Here is a 21,492-nt window from a genome sequence, read left to right on the forward strand (position 1 = left end):
ATGTAAAGATCAAAATTTCACATTAAAATGTTTTTACATCTATACCTCAAAACGAATCGCTAGGCCAGGAAACTACGAGAATTTTTTTTCTTACCGCTCTCCTTCCCATACTCGCTCCAAAATAAAATAACTCGAGTCAAGTGAGGGTTGAGAATCAATCAATTGCCCGGGAAATTCACAAAAAAGTGACTCTTCTACGAAGTAACAACAAAAAGTGTTCAAAGTGACTCGGAGGGGAAACTCCTGCTCCACTCCTCCCTACGAGCCTCCCAATTGTTTTTAAGTCTTCTGCACTGCAGTAGATTTTTTGCCTTTTCTTTATCTACATGTAACCTGCAGTCCACTGCTAGACTGTTAGGCGTGAGGAGATTCCACACTAATAAAGTCATGTCAAAGTGTTGCTTAAGTGTTCCTTTCCAATTAATATGTTAATTAATTCAAAAATAGGAAGGAATATACCAAAAATCTGCATCACTACATTAACTAGATGTAAAATACATCTACATTTACACAATATCCCGCCAGTCACCGCAATCGGGTACGTAGAGAGGAACGTGGATGGCATGATAGATAGAGTCTCTGCGCACTTCAAATAGTACTTGAAGCAATGTGGAGATTTGCATTGCTATCGCAAATTAGGGGATATTTTGCACGCGGATTAAAACAAACCTGGTACAAATCTTACCCGACACTCATCTACATCGAAATCTACATAAATATACAAAACCCCGCAATCCGCCACAAGGGCGTGTGAAGGGGGGGTGATAGGAAACCCTCCGTATAATAGAGTAAAACTACATGCAAAAAAAAAGCATTCCAATTCACGTCTGCAGAGATATTTACATCCATTTTAACTTTCACATATGTAAATACATACTATATACAGGCAACTAACATAAGCGTGCACATCCACCTACGAATGTACCATATGTCTATGCAGCGTTTAATCTTGTTCTCGCTTGTAATTCGAATATATTTGCTATAAATATTATTACTTTTAATTATTTCTACTTTTGTTTGTGATTCCTGATTGTCCGAGAATGAATATTTGTATCTACCTGTAGTGGAGTCCATCTCCCGCATTTTATCTTTGTGGTCCAACCACAATGTATATTGTGGTATGCATATTGTTGGTATATTGTGGGGTCATTATAATTCCCTTTGTGTCATAGTTGACTAGCATGTTCTTAACCTTGCTAAAAGTCTAAGCCTCGCTTGCACTCATTGCATCTCAAGCGGCTCCCAGCCTAATTTCTGAAATCTTTATCTATTTCTTTGAGCAACGCATTCTCCCAAATACTTGGCGCCCTATTCCATATGTGGCCTAACTTAAGTGAAATAACTCTCTTTAACGCCCTCATTATATTTCCCCACTACCTGTTTAATGAAGCCGATTTTATTTCAAGTGAACCCATATTCATATTCTCCTTATATGCGCTCCCCACGAAAGGCGTGGTTTTAAAATACGAGTACTTCTCTACGCATGTGAGATGAGTATCTAGTAACATGATGTAAAATCTAATTCTCTTCGTCAATCCTAAATTTGACGGCAATGAGGCGTTATTTTGTACGCAAGCACACGCGAAAAAGAAATGCAAACGGTGACAAATATTCGGACGCGCTTGATCGCGTGTCCGACGGCGTCGTCACAGACGATCCCAGCATTAACCCGCCCCTTCAAACGTTCCTCTCGCCGCCTAAATGAGGGCGTCATTCGCGCACGGTGTGCCGTGTGGGGTCGCTTGATACGACTTGGCATGAAGCATTGGTATCCCCCACCTCAGCGAAGATCCGTCCCACTGTGATATTTCTCATGGGAAATCCCCGAAGAGGCCTAACTACGCGAAGTAACTTACGGTCGAGAATTGGACATTACGAGGTAGCAATCCTCAGGACTTCTTAATTTTGTGATGTCCATTAGCTTAGAAACCGCAGTCATCTTCTTAACTTGGACCGTCTGAATGGAAGGCCTCCTCTGCCACTTTCATGGAATGTCGGTTACTGCATGAGTAGTGCCTACATAAATATGTCCCTGCCTCCGTCCCGTAGTTATCTTGAAATTCGTTTCATTGAGGTGTGGCGGATGAAAAATAACACGAAAAAATTCTCCAATCCCATCGTTTTCTCTTCAAGCAGTGACAAGAGGGTGGAATATCTCGGATATCGAGACGGAAAATTGTCTGACTGGAAGTCCCACCGCCGGAGATAGGGCCTTCGTGGCCGGCTTAATTTAACTGTCGGTCTTGCCGCTGATTGGTGACCTTTGGCCCGGCACGGCGCCATCCTCCGGGATCTCCCGACGAGGGAGAAACGCTTCGCAGCGGCCTTGTCAAAAAGCAGCCGAAAATGGAATGAAAATAGTTCGAATTTCAATTAGAATGAAACGCGCAGTGTAAAACAAGTTGTGTCTGCAGTTGACACGATAGCATTTTTCGGAAGTACTCACGAAAAAAAAAGACTTACGCCGCTTCTGAGCTTGAGTGGACACTATTTCCATAGCTTACCGGGGTAGTTGATGTTCATGACAGGCTTTTTTCTTGAATATTTCCTGCCGTCCCTAAAAATCTCCGAGGCTCTCGAACTGCACCATTCGCGTTACTCGCGGCGTGCGGGGGTACGACGCGGATGTGTCAAAACTGATATAATTTTTATTGTTTTCACGGTACTCCGCCCGTGGCTAAGTTTCCCAGGGCACGCGTGACGCTCTCCGTTCGTCCGCGGCGGTATTTAGCGGCAAAAGGCAGTAGGGATCGAGGAGGGTAAGGGCTTCACGGGGTAATGAACACGTGTCCCTCCCCACCAATCCTCTTCCCCTCTTCCCTCTGACATCATCATCTTCTTCGCTCCTCTTCCGTTCACTTTTTCTCCTCCCTGCGCCACACTGCGGCATATAGGCTGGGCGGGCGGGTGGCAAAGAAGGCCCGGGGGAAGGGGGACGAGTGCCGGGGGACGAGGCTGAATGGTAGATCCTAGACTCGCGAAATGGTGGCCGGGCCAAGGGCGTGGCCGTAGAGTTGGGGATGGGGAGGGGTCGTTGGGAGGGGATGGCTGGGGAGGACCACTCCCTCCTCCTCCCCTTAACACTCCCCAGCGTAGTCGCAGACCGAGACCTCTCAGGTCCCCTTCGTGCCCCCCCTCCCCTCTCTCCGCGACCCTCCCAAATCTTTCCCTTGCGTATATTGAATAACTTACAATCTTCTTCGAACCGCATGGTAGGGTAAACGGAAAAAGCAGAGCCCCCCTCCTATTTGCGTCCTCCTCTCTCGCGTAGTCATTTGGTCAAAGGTGACCGATTGCTGGATTGATTTGCTACACTCGGAATATTTGAGTTGAATATGTTAGGGGTACGATGTTCGAGGAGTTGGGGAAGGGTTGAGGGAAACCCGGCCGCCTAGTCTTCACGAAGAAGCGCCGAGAGTCACATAATTTAACGTTTAATTTTAAATCACAAAATTTAAAATTTAATCCGATGGACGGGGTACACCAAACGCTCTCTAAACAAGTAGGGATCGAAATATCTCTGAAAAATTCGAATCCTCGTCGGAATCCGAGTCCTTTCCCTCTGGGTGGGAAGCCAGTAGTTTCTCGAATTTTTCTTGCTGTCTCGTGCCCCGTTCTCTTGTGTTTTGTGGTTTCCCGATCTCTTCCTTTTCCTTCTCTCGGATCGCGCACTATTGTAAGGCAGCAGCCTGCACGCCGTCGCTCCCTCATGCACAGCCCTCCGCGAGTGAGGGGGAGGGTAGAGAAGGGGGAAAGGGGCACGGGGGCCTGAAATGCCCAGATTGGTCCGCCGCCGCCACGGAAGATGAATGGCACCCAGTTTCTTTCGAATTAAGTACGAGTGTGCGATGAAGTCACAGGAGGTTAGGTTTGTACATACATATGTTGTGCAGGGAAAAAAACATTGAGGAGGAAGTAAGAAAGGGAAGACGGAAGTGGAAAGGTACTGCAAAAACATTCAGACTTTTACTTTGAAGTCCTCAGGCAATTACCTTTTATTGGTAATTAGGATTCAAAGGTCAACAGGGCAAGGCTAGAAGTGAGGGAAAGACGTGAGGAGTGAATCTCTCTCTACCCCTTTCTCTTCTACCCTTCTAATATATTTTGCTATTTATAAATTGTACCTTTCAATCCAAAGCTAGGACATGCGGCAGGGGGTGATTAAACATCAGAAATTATTTTTTTCTTAACTTTCAGTGTCTATATAGTTCTACAAATTCGAGAGTAGCTGTTAGTTACAAGGAGGGCAATAAATAAGTTTAGATAAAATAACGACAACACAGTTGAATACTTAGAATGAAAAAAATATGAAAAAACTCTTCCCCCCTATGGCAGTTAGAGAATGTTATTCTGATCTCTTATCGTTTTGGGAAAAATGATATCTGAAATCTATCTGTTCTGCTCGAATTTTCCTTACATGATCTCTCATACCGTAGTACTATGGGGCTAATAAAGCATCTTCAACGGCACCTCTAACGACGCAGCCAGCCATTTTAATCAGAAGATTTAATATGCGATTTAAACTTCGCTTCATACCTGATTCCCAATCTAGTTCCTCTGATAATTTGGGTACGCCACTCAGTTTGTCATAACAAGGTTTTACAATTCCAGCTCCTCTGCGCTGCACTCGATCTAATGCGGCAACCAATCCAACTTCACAAGGATCCCATAAACTTGCAGCATATTCTAATTAGGCCTAACTAGTGGAAAGTAACATTACTCTTCCAACTTATTGTATATTTACCCAATACTTTTCTAATAAATCCTACCTTGTGCTAGTTTTCACTTATTCCTCGTATATGTTTCATCCTGGAGAAGTCGTGAGTAATGGCAATGTTTAAGTATTTGAATGAGTCTACGCTTTATTACTGTCTTTTGATTTGGCTAACCATGATATAAAGCTAAGTTTGTCACTAAATCAATAAAAAAACTCTAGGCCTCTAAAACGAACACTCATCTCTTTCGACTCTCCATGATATGCAATGTCTTTATATAGAACAACGGTGATTTCTCTGGCATTGCCATATAAATTGGCCCAATTGGATTATATGGTATTACGCCAGAGTTACAGAAGCTTTTACAATGGTATATTTTATGGGGAGTCGTATCTATCTGCTCGCGCAGTCATTGTTGAATAAAGGCTACGAAATCGACCACAGAACGGGTTTTGCGAAAATATTTTGATCGCCCGCGATAAAATTCAGAAATGACAGCAGTAGATTTCGCAATACTAAATTTTCAGCATTTATGCAGGCTTTCATAATTTTTTTAAATACTTAAACCAGTGTGATAACAACTTTTAATAAAAATTGGAACTTTCACGGCCATTTTGTTATGATAGATGCTTTTACGTTTTTCAGGGAAACCCATTGTTAATTGGTCCGCGTGATTCGAATATATATATATATATATATATATATATATATATATATATATATATATATATATATATATATATATATATATATTCATTCACATGGAATTATATTTAGGGAAAAGGGATAGGAACACATATAAAGTACGAACACTATGTGTGTGTGTATATATATATATATATATATATATATATATATATACATATATGAGTGTAGTTTGTCTGTGAGGTCCGAATTTTTGACGACCGCAGGCACGAGGCTCACTGCGGGTCGTAGGTCGATGAAAAGTCCTCGAACCTCCTCGGTGCCCTCTTAATCGGAGGAAGTGGGGAGCAGTCGGTGACGATGGGGTGCTTCAGTCCCCGTTTGTTCATCTGTAAAACGGAAGTGACACGTTTCGGATGACAACGCGACTCCCCCCGAGATCTCCCTCGAATCCTTTCCCACGCCCCCTCCACCCTCTCATACCCAACTCTAGCTCCTTCCTCTCTCTCTCTCTCTCCCTCTCTCTTCCCCACCCACCTCTCCCCCGCAGTTCCCTCTTTATGCCCCCCTCCCCATACGGCCGCGTGCGATTTAATATTTCGCGTGACATCACCACCCTCGTCGAGTGTGCGTCGTGACTCACTTGTTTCGGTCGCCTCAATTGCCCTCGATTAAAGTCGCCGGCCAGCGCCGAGCGCTTACTGAGTAGCCGTTTGATTCCCAGCGTTTTTTTCGGGGTGAATTCTCATCAGCACGTCCGAGCTGAGTTTTGGTCCTTTCGGCATAATCCCCTCCTATGTATTCTCTCGCACCGCCCATTACGCACTCATTTTCCATTTGAACCCCGATTGGGTGAGTGACTGGATCAGTGGCGTAGCCAGGGCGATACCGTTTGCTGCGTGGGGGGGGGGGGTTACAATGACACGGAAAACCCCCTAAACACGCCATTCCAGTCATTGAAAACATCCGAGAAATATGTTAAGAATGACTTACTGACACCTGAGTCATTCATTTAAATAATGGAACTATTTAAGTGGAGGCTCGATTGAAAAAAGGAACCGAGGTTTAAAAGAAAAACCATTAAGTATATAAAAGCACATAAGTTTGTAATTGAGAGTATTAAATGAAATACAACAGTATGTTAGTGGGTAAACAATAAAATACATTGTTAGTCTGGCTATCAGGGAAATTTAGAATGATGTAAATTCTTTTACATATTTTGAATCCGGTCAACATTCTTTCACATTTCTTCCTTAACAGCCACTGGATTAAGAGCTATTTTACACAAAAGCCTGTGGTTCCGACAACTATCTTTTGAATTTCATTTTAAAAAATTTTCAAGTACCAATTTTATCAGTATTTTAATACCTAATCATATGACGCAATGTTATAGAGTTTTTCTTTGGTCGATGTATCAGCTGGATGCCAAAACCTTTTGTTATGGTTTAATTCAGCATGGCAGTTAACTTGTCAGTTTTGCGTCGCATTAAATCATATACCAAAATACATTTTGGAGAGTGACGAGAAGTTCACGGGAAGGGTACAAAAAGTGAATGGTGTGAGAAGGGGGGTTGTAGAGGTGGAGAGGATCAGATGGCAAATAAGAGGACCGGGTGGTGTCTGATGAATTTGGGAAGGAAAATGGGAAAGAGTTATTGATGGAGTGTTGGACGGGAGGAGATGACATTACACTTCGCGGGTTTGGAAGAAAGCTTCGTCGTGGCGGATGACATATTCTTAATTTTCTCACGTAGACCCCTAGTGTTCCAAGTGAAATGATGAAGTTAAAAAAACATTGCAGTCAGTCATCCTTGACACTCTTGACTCTTGGGATGGCAATCGAAACGCAACGATTGAATACTGGGGATTCTGGCCAACCATGAATGGAAAGAAACGAGGGATTCCGTGTCCGGGAGCCAATGATTAGTACACCCTGCATTACATTTAATTTAACCAAGTGCAGAGTTCTCAAAACCTCTTGAAACTACGTCTCCTCTGAGACCAATCAGGCCGACCGGTACTCACGGGCCCTACGCGTTTAGAACCCCTACGGCCATCTTGGCGCGGGAACTCTAAAACATGGGGCTACCAAGCTCTCACAGGAAGTGGTCCCTAAAGTTCTCTCTTCGAAAAACCTCTCTGAAAACAGTCACCGAATCGAGCCATCGGCTTATAAACAGAACGATCTCAGTCCCCGTGGGTTGAAATGACCTCTTAGGACGAGGCTCCTAGGGTATTGCAAATCTCTTCCCGGAATCGTTTAGACTCGAACTTTTGAATAATAATAAAAACACTTGGATTAACCTTTTCAAGCCTGAGCGAAAACAAATGAGGTTCCAGGAAAAATCATTAATTTATAAAGCCTCTTTTAATGATCGAGACACCATTGATATCGGGTATAGTTACAGGAATATCAAAATAGAGTCAAAGGACGCCTCCGCTCGCTGTTGAATGGCCGCTAGGAAAATTCACATTCCAGTGAATATCTAATTGACCGCGGTCGCGAGAATGACTTCCCCTTCCCCTAAAGAAGTTGAGTGTAAAATTTTTAGACTTGATGCAACTGAGTTGTTCGAAATACTGTTGCACAAAAAACATGTACAAAGAATATCTCGTGCTCCTGTCAACACCCGCGTCTTAATATTCTAAGGCGTGCCACCCAAACCCCATTGTCGAAAATGGCTACTAACCTATTATGTGTTTCATGAATCTAACTGATAAAACTAATCGCTCTCTGACTTGTTAAAGCGAATCCAATCTGCGTGAAAACTTAAGAAGTGTTAAAACACTGTGTGCTACTGTCTCGTTTTCACCAAGTTTTCATCTGCCTTACTAATTGTCAACCCACATTTCATACCATTACTACCGGAGCGACTGAGAGTATTCGTATTAGATAGACAGATATCTGAAGACTATTGGTATCTTTCATGTCAATGATATCTAAAATTAATTAGTTCTCCGATGATTTGGCATGTTTTATTTGTATTGCGGAAGCAAATGGCATATAACGCACCGTTTTTAAACTATTTATAATGTAATCCTGAGTTTTTTGTGCATTGTATTATTTAGTTTAAAGTAATTAAGAAAAATTTAATTCAGTATCATTTTCACCTGGGCTATGCCAAATCTGCTTTTAACCTTTTTAATTCCTATACATAATAATTTATCGCGTTTATAACCTTTTTTACTATCCAAATAAAATGATGAGCACTCATAAATTGAACTAATAAATATAACGTATAAGGCCTTAAAATATTAGTTGTTTACATTGTCGAATTTCATAGAATATCATTCTTTATTGAAGTTTAAAGAAACGAAAATTTCATGGAACATATCTTCATTTAGAGTCGTTTGCAAAGAGAAATGGGAGCTATTGCAAATCCGAAATCCTAATAATTTCCATGATACCAGAAAATGGCCATAATTCCATTTTAACAAAAAGGCACATCTCTCCAATAATTTTGATCAACTATTTGATGGATTCAGTGAAAAAACTGAGTTATTTTGAGCACCTATCAAACGCAAAAATGTCAAAAATTGAGTCTCCCCATTCTTGCTCTCCTTTCTACTCGAGAAAAGTTGCATCTTCCGTCGACCTGTTCCCAATCCCTTATAAAATACAAACCATGTGATAGTGAGAAAATGCGTATTTAATCAACTGGGGTGGAATGGAAGGAAATAGTCCAGGTGTCTGGTTTTGAAATATGGATACGTCCCGAAAATTTAAGTTCAGATTCGGGCGACCATTGTAACGATATCATCAGTCATTTATGCATCATGGTGATTGAAAACTATCGTTACAGAAAAAAATCACTGGCAATATATATACCGCGTTCATATCGGATAAAAACTTAATTGGATCACTTATTGGCGGTCGATATGGCAATATCCCGTGCGGCAGCGATTCGCATCGATTTCCCATTGATCGCCCTACGTGCGGGGTTGGGATCGCGAACGGATGCCTGATGGATCATGGGGACGTCAGCCCCATGCGACTTATTCTTGACCTTTCTCCTTCATCCCCGCAGAGAAGAGCGCCAGCCCACGGTCATCGCCGCCTTCCTAGAGGATAGAAGTGGCTGAGACATGCGCGATGTCGGAACGGCGCAGCTAGGAATGACAGAAACAAACGGTCCATGAAACGTGGGCCGTATATTTTTTTCGTTTGTAATTATTGTTGAGGAAAATACATTTTACACCCTTGTTAATCACTTGGGATAGTAGTTATCAGGGGGAGAGTCCGAGGGCTAATGTAATTTACGCCATTAGGGTTGGGTGGGCAATTTGGCAGAAGTGGACTTTTCTCAGGGCACGAGAGGAAAGGTAGAGAGAAACTCCAGATCCCTACTTAGGGTACCATGCTGGAAGCATGGCACACCAAGTAGGGGATCTGGAGACCACTGAAAAATCCTACCACTACCGAGATTCGGACTCGGGCCCACGAGTGGGAACTCATTAAACTAGATTTTGCACCAAGCCGACTCCCATATTTCACTGGGCCTTTTCAGTCCCTAAGGTATTTTCTCTGTCGTAAAATCAATTTAATAATGTACGTTATTAAAATGCGTGACTTCATTGGGGATCAGGATTTGGGCAGAGTTAATATTTGCCGTAAATAATCCAATCCAAAACAGCTTGATAATAAAAGAAATAGTTTAATTAGAGGGATATAATAGTCGAATGCAATCGTTCAACATTTTCCCAAATGGAGTGGCAGTATGATTATAGTACGGTGTTCGTGCGCTTTTAAAGGTGACAAACAATGTTTAAAAATAAAGTTAAAACAGATCCAGTTAGGGTTATGTATTGAGAGAAATTCAATGAAAATAATTAAGTTTTACTTCGATGCATTTTAGGTCTTCATAAATGCTTAAGAGCGAATGATGCGTCTAAAATGAATATTTTTCGAAAAGAACGTGTTTTTCAGGTTAGAAAAATATGTCGTCTTTTATACATAAAGCACGTGTCGTATAAACACGTGTTTTGTTTCATCACAAGGCGACCTTGAGCCAACCTGTATCGCCACGCTGTGGGAGGTAGGACTACGTGAAGGACGATGAATTTCACGCCTTCCTCACCAACTTCTTATTGTAACACCTCCGTGGGTATCGTTTTGATGAAACCAGCAGCTGATGCTTCTGGCTGCCGATCAATTGTGTCTGGTCCGTACTACAGGTCGTACTGTTTGTGCATCCTGGGAGAGAGCATGTGTATACTTTTAAACGATCTCACCCATAATCCCGAAGATTATGGGTCCGGAAAACGTCTGACGCACGTATACGTCATATTGGTGACGGGCTTACCTTCGCTGAGTTTACGATGTAGCCTGGGGATCGTTGATCCTCAACAAGCCCAAACACCACTCGAATCTGGGAGGTAGAGTAAACAAACGTAAGCCCTCGTGAAGTTTACGTACTCCTAACCTTCGCGGGCTCTAATGACTAAGTTATCCGCGTGTATTGCTAAATCTCATCTACTTTATAAAAACTTGGGTGCACTTGCCTGAATTCATTTGCGAATATTTGTGTACGGCCAATCGCCAGCAGTTTTCATTCAAAATTTATTCATCCCTGATAATTTAAAACCCGTTAAATTGTAGAGTTTATTACAGTCACTTCATGTAAAAAGGAAATTGGAGTATGCACAATTTTCTTGGAATTTTTAAACGTTTTCATTCAAGTCCCGTGCGCTAATTTGATGTAAAATGCAGTGTGGTGGAGAAAAAGCAAAAGAAATAAGATTCATGGATTTCTGTGTAGCCGAAAACAAATAAGAACGACACGTTTGGAGACTTCAATTAATTGACGATGAATTTCATGCCTTCCTCTTCCTTTAATGACTACTTTCCGCTGGGGAAGCGTAGTCGTCTTTCAACTCTTTCTTATATACCGGAATTATATTATTGTTTTATTACCTTTCGAAGACGGAAGGCAATGGAAAACTTTGGCGATCATACCATGTATTAGAGAGATTTAAGGTCCATTTATTCTTCTTTATGACCTTAGAACTTGAAAAAATCCTCCGAATCCGTTTTAAAATCAATTTCTTGCCTCGAGGAAAATTACATCCGTCCCCCTCAGCAACAGATCCTTCCTACCTCTTCGCCTCTTCCAGGAAAAAGGTGTGTAAGCCACACCCAGTCGGGCTGCCATTCACTCCTTCATCACTCTTGGGTTTCCCGTCGGAGAGTGCTACGAAACCCGAAACCACGGGGTGTGAATCCCCCTCGTTTCACCCTCCGAGTAGGCTAACACAATGGCGGCTCTCCAAAACGTGACGGAAGTTCCTCAACCGGCCAGGTTCCTCTCTGAGATAGGATTACGGATTCATTGAGCCCTCCGTTGTAATATCCTTTAGAGAAAATCTTTCTCCGCCATTACTATCCTGCTTAACATTACCCTCCTCCTTCCTCCATCCTCGGTCATTTTGTTCCCGAAAGCATAACACTTCAACCTATTCACGTGCGTCGTTCTGTAGTCCCATTTGAAAATTCAACGGCTCGCCTCGATTGCAGTCTATCATATGAATTCTATTCTTGCTTATATTGAGGTGGTACTTCTTTATCACATTCTCAGTCTAGACTAGTACACCAGAGAAGTCTTCTATTTTTCCCACGTCTATGCTAGGGAAAATTTAACCTTGGACTCGTGCCAATCGCAGCCTTTCCTGTCACCAAAATATATCATTTGCAATTTCCGTGATTTATTGTCGGTCTAATTCATGATTTGTTTTGCGGGATAACTTCTGCGTATGTGCTATGCCAATGTAGAGTGATAGGACTCCTTATCCTTCCAATGTCAGCATGGATTAATTCAAGTTCTCGCTAAAGCTACGACTTCAGATTTTTTAGACGGCTCAGAGTTATGCAGAGATATAAATTCTACCCTGAAACCACCAATAGGATATGTGGCAGAGGATGATGCCACATCAGGCTTTCAATATCATAATTGAATGTTGCTAAATAATCCCAGCCGTGGCAGAAATTTTCAATGCCTACTTTCGTACTCTGGTTTCACTCTTAACTCCAACCAGTCATACGCTGAAGTAGAACTTACGAGTCCATCTTCAATTAAATTGGCTTCATTAGACTTTTTCTGGAAAATTTGATGAAAAAGAAAAGGAGTGGCGTCATTTCACTCTTATATGCCACGGCCTTGACATTGGCATTCACCAGACGAGTACTCTAAATAAGTGACTGTTTTTATTGTGCAAGTTCGTGTTATTTTCTCAACTTTAAATAAACTACGTCATTAAATCGTTTTAAATTGCCCATTGTTTGGGACTGCTTTTTTCGAATGCTTTGGTGAATTTTTAATGCATTAACGATAAATCTCTTAGTTTGGGCAGATTTTTGACACCTGGACACACGACCTCCCTCCTTCTCCATCAATGGTCCAAAAGCAGCCTTGAGTGTATTTGTACTAATTTATTTAATTTTATATTTGTCAAATCATTTTCTCCACATGAAATTTTGTTTTAATTATCCATTTGTTTTTTCTGGTAAACAAAGACCATCACTGTTGTCTTATGCATTAAAGTTTTCGTTCTATGCAGGTTAATTATTTTTTCAATTCATTTATTCAAGCTATATGTTCTTCTGTAATTCTTTTTTTTGTGCTTATAACGAGCAATTTACTTATTTTTTTAATTTAACTCTCAAGTTTCCTTGTTTTGTTGTTTAGGATCGTGCTGCAAAACGGCGGGAGAGAACAATTGAAGAGCAAAAACCGAAAGTTGAGGAGACCACGCCCATTAAGGTATCTACAACATCTGTTCGGCCCATTTTTTTTAAAGAATTGATTCATATTCCCCTAACTCTGAAGAAGAACGATTAATATTTGCATTAATTGCAACACAAATTCACCAACATTATTTATATAATGTATCCATTTTTTGTTTTTTTAATTTGGTAAGATTCTTATTTTATTACACTCTTTTCAATATTTGCATTTCATCCCTTATACTCAACTAAATTTTTGGCTATTCTTTCAATTAAATTTTGAATCCCCAACAATACCCAAAAACGGAGTACATTAGTCGGCTAATACAAGAGAGACACTTTTTTAAAATAAAAAATGTCCCTTTCTCGCCGTGGCCTTCTGTAGCGAAAACACGCGGTAGATGAGTATGTCACGCAATGCTCTTCGTTTAAGGCTGCCCCAACCGGCCTTCGCCGGAAATTGGGCACCCTAGGGTCGGGCTCTCCCTCCTCCACTCTCCTAAGTTCGCATACCCGACGAATGGCCCCTACAAATGGGAGGGGGTTCGCAGGCCCCGGGGTTCGTGCAGGCCCGCTCGCCCTTGACCCCGGTGATCAATATCGTGTCCCTCACGCCTTTCCTTTTCTTGCAGATGGCCGCCGCGGAGCCAGAGCCCGGAACGGCAGAGGAGGTGGCTGAGGCAGAGACCGCGTCGGAGGACCAAGCCCAGCCCATCGACGGCGAGGTAAGACCCCCCCCCCTCCCCAAGGCAAAGCCATCAATCACACGCGGCCGCGGCGATGTGACGGTATGCAGACGTATGTCGATATGAAAGTATATCGATGGAAATGATCTTTGATTCAAATATAAAATATTTATTTAACTAAGGACTTAGGGTGGGGGCTAAATGTGGAGTACATCTATAAGAAAGCTTTCAAAACTCTTCATTGGGTAATGAGAAACCTCAAAGGGAGCGTTAGAGCAACCAAGGAGAAGGCTTATCAGACCCTAGTAAGACCAATTTTAGAGTACGCTTCTCTTGTATGGGACCCTCATGAAGAAGGTCATATTAAAAAACTGGAAAAGGTGCAAAGAAAGGCTGCCCGATATGTTCTGGGGAAGCATAGGAGGATGGAGAGTGTGTCTGACATGCTAGAAACGCTGGGCTGGGAACCTCTAGAAACTAGAAGGAAAGTAAGCAGACTTTGTGGAATGTTCCGCATTCTGAAGGGGGAGAAAGCTTGGGCAGATATTAGGAAAGAGGCGGGGAACCCAAATTTTATAGGCAGAAATGATCACAAATTTAAGGTAAAATGCCGGGCACAGAGAACAAATAAAAAAAATTTTCTTTTCTAAATAGAACAATTGTTGAGTGGAACACCTTACCTGCAAAAATATTCGAGCCCTTTCCTAACAGAGTGTATACTTTTAAGAATAGATGTAAGGCATATATGTAATAATTTGATTGATGTGTGGTGTAATGTATTATATGTAATAGCTTAATTTTATTTTTAATTTATCTTTTTTTTTTCTTCTTGCTAATTAATGGCTGTAAATGAGATGGGGATTCACTTGTTTTGTTAAAGAGATTTGTGTTTTGAAGTCTGGTTTTATGTACTATCTTTTGCATTATTTGGGACTTGTGTGCCACCTGACAATGTCTATTAGCACATGTGTATTTGTAATAATAATATTAATAAAATATCGATTTTTAAATAAGATATGATAATTATCGAATCCTCCTTAAAACGTTATCGGTGATGTATCGGCATTAAGCCACTATGGAAAGTTACATCAGTCACATGAGTATGGCAATGTATCGAGATTCGCCATCTGCGAATGCCTGCGAATCGTGACGTAGATATCTTTCAAGAAGAATTCCCAAAAACTCGCGCATTGCGTAAAATCAATGCACCAAAATATTCACGGAAGTTATAGTTTAACATCCGACCTCGGAATCGAGTTTACCGATACGAGCCCAGCGATAGTTTAAGAATTAAATTATATTATTTTCGAAGAAGTCTTTGTCAGTCAATTATTTTTATTCATCTAAATCTACTTAATACCCCACAAGCCGCCGCAAGGGCGTGTGGTGGGGAGTGTTAGTGCACCACCCGTAATTAAGAAAAAAACCGCATGCAAAAACCACAAACAAAACATGGTATACATTCATGTAAATTATTTTGGTAACTGGTAAGACGCCTTACAGAGTTACAAGATATCTGCTCATTATAAAAGATACATGATAACCTCATCCATAGCATATCCCTGTCAACGGTTAACTAAATGGATTTCTCAATAGTATACTAGACGAATGCAATGGAATGCTTGGGAAAACCAGAAAGGGAGACGGTTCAATTTCAGCGAAAAGGCTACGTCAGTTAGAGAAATACATTTATAATTTAAGTTTTTAATCGAATCGAAGTTCTATGGTACTTAAACCCCTTGTTTCGGCGTACACGTCCCTGTGGTGGGCTTTACGATAGCGGGCAGGCGCCAACCGTTATTGTGAAGTATTAAGTTGTTCTGGTCGCTCACGATTTTTCAGCGTACGCGCACAGCATGTTTCAGTCATCGTAAAAGAGGCAGAATAACCGAACAAAAACGAAGACAATCGATGATTGCCGACGTCACCGATCCACTTAATGGTTGACGAATCAATCATAAAACATAGCCGTGAATTTTGACCTAAGTTTCCGCTGATGCTCCATGCCGACGACAATCGTAAACTCGGCTCAAGCGTTCAAAGCAAAGGTAAGGTAAAGCACGTCATAGGAGACGTTTTAGCTACTAGCAACGTGATCATCTATTTCTTCATTTTTTTTTCCAAAAAAAAACAAATGTCCATTCTGTGGTCATTTCGCAGTTGATATTAGGTGGTCAGACAGGGGAGGATGTGTGGATCAAGACGCGTAGAGAGTAATAAAATGAAGTCATTTGCGGCCGTCACGCTACCATTGAAGTCAGGGAAACATTTTTTTTAGTTGCGCAGACAAGGTATCACATTTTGAGAAGGAAAGAGGTCCAAAATTCATGGATACATATCAAGTGTACGAATAACAACGAGGAAAACACTTCCGACCCCGCCTGGAAATTTTGGCAACGATGCGCGTCTACACAAATCCCCCTCCCAAATTTTTTCCGTCATGCACCAAACTTAATGCGGTAGTAAAAAGTCGTAGTCGCGATGTCTTAACAGATAGTAAGTACGCTGGCGGGAATACCCTCCCATGTAATAACCCCGAAAAATAAAAAGAGACGGGGGACAAATGCCAACTCTTGGCGCGGCGCGGAAATCGTCCTCCGTATTTATGGTATCCGTACGCTTGAATACCACTCTCTTTAAGCCTGAGTGCATCCGTATCAAATTAACGATCATATTAAAGCGGTCTTTTTCCGAGAGAGTAAAGGTGACGGAAGAGAGAAATTTTGGGCGCCTTTCCCGTGTACGGTCAGAGTAAGTACTGTTGAATAAGAGAGCGCAAGTTATAGCTAATTTGCAATTGAAAATGAAAATTTTCGGGGAAGTGCAATGCATAAATACAACCCATATTTTAGGCGAAATTGATCTCATCTTATTTTACCCAAACTGAATTTTCCTTTGAGAAAACGGTGTAAAGGAAAGAGAAACCCTTTCCCCTTAAATTGTAGTGCGTGTAGATCTAGCTATAATAGGTATTTGGATAGAGAGGAGATAGTGGCAAAATGGCATGCATTTCAGGCAACCGGCTTCAGTGAGGGTTCTCTGTAAACAACGGGATTTCGTCAGGAAAGTAATGGAATTGGATTTACCATTGAATAATTTAATATTTTTCTCGCGTAATCATTCGTTTTTAATAAATAAAAGAGAACCTAATCCGTGAAAAACCTTTCACGAATCGTGCAAACAATGGGTGGATCCCAAGGGGTTGTCTACTGACCTTATATATGATGAGGGTTGTCCCTACACGGATATTTCCTGGCACGGGTATTAAGTGGCAACCGAAATCTTTCATGTCCAAAAGGAATTATATATAGCGTTTCAAGTTAATATTGAAAGACGATTACTTACCATCGTCCACCCCTATTGAATCAATATATCGATAACGCAGATCCGCTCCCCCATCCTTAAGATATTATTACTTTTTGCGTTTGCATTCCAGGTCGGCGAGCAACCGTCGTGCTATTAATCTACAAGTGTCCATGATAATATTACCTTCATGACTATATTGTGTCATATGAACGTGAACACCAAAGCTCCGCTGGTTATTTTTTACGCTGGGTCCATCTGGTTATAAAACATATATTCGTTAGAGAAAGTTTTTACTATCGGCTTTCGTTTCCAACAAACGTACTTCACTTTTCTACATAATCACCGTTCACTTCTAAGCACTTGTCGTAACGCAGCACCAGCTTCTTTAATGCCTCAGCAAATAAGTTCGCCGCCAGTGAATTGAACCAGTTGCCGATGGTGGTCAAGAGTTCCTCATCGTCGTCAAACCGTTGTCCTTCAAGCCAGTTTCAAATGCGAGAAGAGGAAATACGAGGGTAGGCTGAAAACTAATGCACACATGCTTGTAGATTGCAAACAATATGACCTTCAGAAGCACTTCTGCTGGCATGTGGAAGTAACATTCCCCCTTAATATGCAGGTCTGAGGTCGTTTCATTCATGCAGTGTATTTCAAGAAGTGGAAGTATGGGGACGTGTTCTAGTGCTATGTCAACGCGAGTTAAACAGCGTGCTGATATCGAATTTTCAACTGCTGAAGAAGTGACTCCTACTGAGATTCATCGTCGTTAAAGACTGTTTATGGTGACGACGCTGTTGATAGGTCTACTGTAAATCGATGGGTAGCACAATTTCGTGGTTGCGAGCATGAAAAAGCCATAATTGTTAGTTAAATACGCAGCGGACGTCCGATCATTGCCACAGACGATAAACATCGCAAACTCGTCGAATATTTGATTCAAAATGACCGGAGAATCACTCAAAAGCGTATCGCTAACCATATTGGAATATCCAAGGAACCTATCGGCTTCATTATTGAACAATTGGGATACCGTAAAATCTGTGCACGATGGATACCACGCCGTCTCACAGACGAGAACAAACAAAACCCTCCTTTTGACAAATTCCAAAGAAACTGCGGGAGATGCCGCAACAGTAACTTTTAACGGAGTCATCCGCTAATTGTTGCATTGAAAACCCTCCTTATTCGCCCGATCTTGCGCCTTGCGATTTTTATTGTTTTCAACTCAGGAGGCACCTCAAGGGTAATCATTACACCTCGGACGATGTGGTGCACGCTGGATAATAGCGCACTGTTTAACTCGCGTTGACATAGCACTAGAACACGTCTCCATACTTTCGCTTTTCAAAATACACTGGAGGAATGCAACGACATCAAATCTGCGCTTGCGTGTTGAGGGGGAACGTTATTTCCACATGCCACCAGGAGTACCTCTGAAGGTCATTTTGTTTGTGGTCTAAAAGCATGTGTGCATTAGTTTTCAGCCTACCCTCGTAGTCCCTATGTACAAGGTCAGGACCGGGGATAGCGGTCCATAAACGCTCGTCCACGCAACATTCTTTGCACTTTGTGTTGGTTGGTAGTCATTTTCGGTACCCACCTTGCATACAATTTGTGATATCCGAGATTTTCCGTCATAATCGTGAAAATTGCGATTCGTCAAACAAGAGGAACGTAATCAGCCAGAGCAATAATTGTCAACCGTCGATTAGATCGCAGTTCTTGGTCCACTCCTTGAACGATTTCATCTGGATATAGGGCCTGCAACGCCGCTCTTGATAATTTGCATTTTTGCGGCTATTTTTTGAAGTCTCGACACAATTTTCTGTCTTTTTATTCGCTCATTACAGTCGGACCGTAAACTTAGGCAGAGCTCCCGATGAATTTAGGAAGCAGGTGATCCTCCACGCATTTCGTAATTGGCAAGAGCAACGATTTTATGCAAACATGTCATCCGCAGTCAACGACAGGAAAACGGTTAATGCATCAAAATAATAACACTCTATGGATGGCGCTGCATGCGTATAACTTTGTTCTCACCCGCCTATATATAAACATAAGAAAACGGCCCTTACTTTTTGAATATGTCTCACACCGTAATTTTATTTCCGAAACATATTTTAGTATGTTATAGTGCGCGCCTACGACGCTATCCTGCGGCGTGCGGAATCCAAAAATTGATTTCAGGTGGGCCAGTAATTTTCCCTTTATCAAAAGTGGTTGCTCACAGCTATCTCGAGGATTGGGTTTAACTGGAAGTACCCGGAGGCATTGTCCCGGATTTTAATCCCGGATCCTCGGCAAGTGAGACAGCGGGGTGCCCATTGAATAAGCATGTGGTAAACTGTTAAAGAATTCAGAGAGGTAAGTTTCTTTTGCTGTCACCCCGCCCTTCCCTAAATTACATCAATTGCCCTGGTCTCTAAAGACCTTCTCCCTGCATGAAATTTTCAGATCCTCCCCCTGGGTAGAGTAAGGAAACGGTTGAAGTGGCGTCTCCACCCCAAGCCTCCTCGTTTCCTAAGCTCTCTCGCCTGTCACCCGAAGGATCCGGAGTCGTTTGATTTTTTCCCCTGTCGGCCGATACGCTAGCCCATAGGAAAGATATATTGATTTCCCCGAGGATGCCGCGCCTACGCCACGAGGAGATATCTCTCTCACCCCCGTTAGGACCGTCCCGAATCTGTTGAGGAGATTCCATCGAGATGACAAGTATACGTCATTGTCATCAAATTTTCTGTGCTTGAAGTTTTAAGTGCACTCTATCAAATGGCGATGATAAAACAGGTTCTTCCCGTGTTAATTTTTATCGAAATTGACTCAGAATATCCTAACTTTTAGCGCGTCCTAAGGCATTGAGGGACTACCATCAGGAAGAGTTACGGATTATAGTGGTACGAAAATATACGCACCGTTCTCTCGAATAATTGACATCATGCGGGTCATAAATTAAAGTGCTGTAATTGCATTGACATAAAAGCACCTAATTGCATTTTTTTAAATGATATTGATAAATTTGTGGGATAGCATAGCGGAAATGGCATTCTTTTTAAGAAATTAAGATAGCTTAAAAATTGTATATTCGCATCATATCTATAGACTTTTATAAAGGTTCAGAACAAACGAGTTAAACAATGACACAAAAGGAATTATAATGGCCCCACATTACTTGGGTAGATCAGACCACAAAGATAAAATGAGGCAAATAAATTCTATAAAAGATGGATAAAAATACAAATTCTTTCTCCGAAAAATCAGAAATCATAATATTAAGAAACCAAAGTAAATTTAGAAATATTAAAAACATTTAATGTACAAGTTGGAACAAAATTAAACATTACAAAGACATCAGGTATATGTGTAGGTGCATGTGTATGTTAGTTGGTAGTTTGTGTGTTTGTATGTTGGTGGGGTGTAAGGGTTTTTGTATGAATGCCATGTGGTGTTTGTGGACTGTATAAATTTGTGGCTTTTGCATGCGGTTTTTTTCTCAATTACGGGTGGTGCCCTAACTCCCCCGCAACAAGCCCTTGCGGGGTATTAAGTAGATGTACAGGGTTCGTAAATACGGACGTACGGAAGTACGGAAAATAAGTGTACTGACTCCTGGGCTGGGCGCGCCGCTCCAGGCGCGCCCAGCACCGCTCTGACGGGCTGCGATTGGAGGGGGGTATGTTGGCAAGCGACGCTGAAAAAGGCAGTTGGCTCTGAGCTGTGGTGTAGTGAGGAGCTCTGTTAACGCGAACCTCCACGCTCGACCCACGTCACGGAACGCGATGCCGAAGCAGCGTTATTCCATCAAATTTGCGGTAAAGCTTGGGAAATCGTCTACCGAAACTGTCGGTATGATTAACCAGGCTTACGGGGAGTCAGCCATGTCCAGAAACATGATCTTTCGGTGGCACAAGATGTTCGTGGAGGGCAGAGAAGAGGTCGACGACGAACCACGGCCTGGACGCCCATCAACGACACTCACCGACGAAAATGTGCGAAAAGTTCGCGATGTACTGAACTCTGATCGTCGTCTTAGTGTTCGGATGATAGCAGAGCAGTGTAATGTGCCAAAAACAATAGTGCACGAGTCGCCCGCGTCCGGCCAGCGATCAAAAACATCTGGCGGCTGCATCACGACAATGCGCCGTCTCACACCGCGCTTGTCGTGTCGGACTTCTTGGCCAAGCACGGCGTGGCAACGCTGCCGCACCCGCCCTACAGCCCGGACTTGGCACCACCGGACTTCTTTCTGTTCCCGAAGATAAAGAGGAGTTTGAAAGGAACGCGATACGGGACTTTGGACGCCGTCAAAGAGGCCGTGACGACGTGTCTTCGAGAGGTTCCCGATGATGCCTTCGCGGGAGCGTTCCAGGAATGGGAACGCCGCTGGAACAAGTGTATCGACTCACAAGGGTCCTATTTTGAG

At 42.2% G+C, this 21,492-nt stretch overlaps 1 protein-coding gene across 5 annotated transcripts in view; it reads left to right on the forward strand.

Moving 5' to 3' along the window:
- CRMP (Collapsin Response Mediator Protein) overlaps nt 1-21,492 on the forward strand; it is a 265,863-nt gene that overhangs the window by 71,852 nt on the left and 172,519 nt on the right. For 4 of the 5 annotated variants that reach the window (XM_071595919.1, XM_071595914.1, XM_071595915.1 and 1 more), the window contains exons 3-4: nt 13,043-13,117; nt 13,713-13,805. In XM_071595919.1, coding sequence (XP_071452020.1) covers nt 13,043-13,117; nt 13,713-13,805 — 168 coding nt within the window. The remainder of the gene's footprint in view (nt 1-13,042; nt 13,118-13,712; nt 13,806-21,492) is intronic. The other variant, XM_071595916.1, reaches the window with a different exon arrangement.

This window comes from Hetaerina americana, unplaced genomic scaffold (assembly GCF_022747635.1).
Source record: "Hetaerina americana unplaced genomic scaffold, ioHetAmer1.1.p SCAF_70, whole genome shotgun sequence".
NCBI lineage: Eukaryota > Metazoa > Arthropoda > Insecta > Odonata > Calopterygidae > Hetaerina > Hetaerina americana.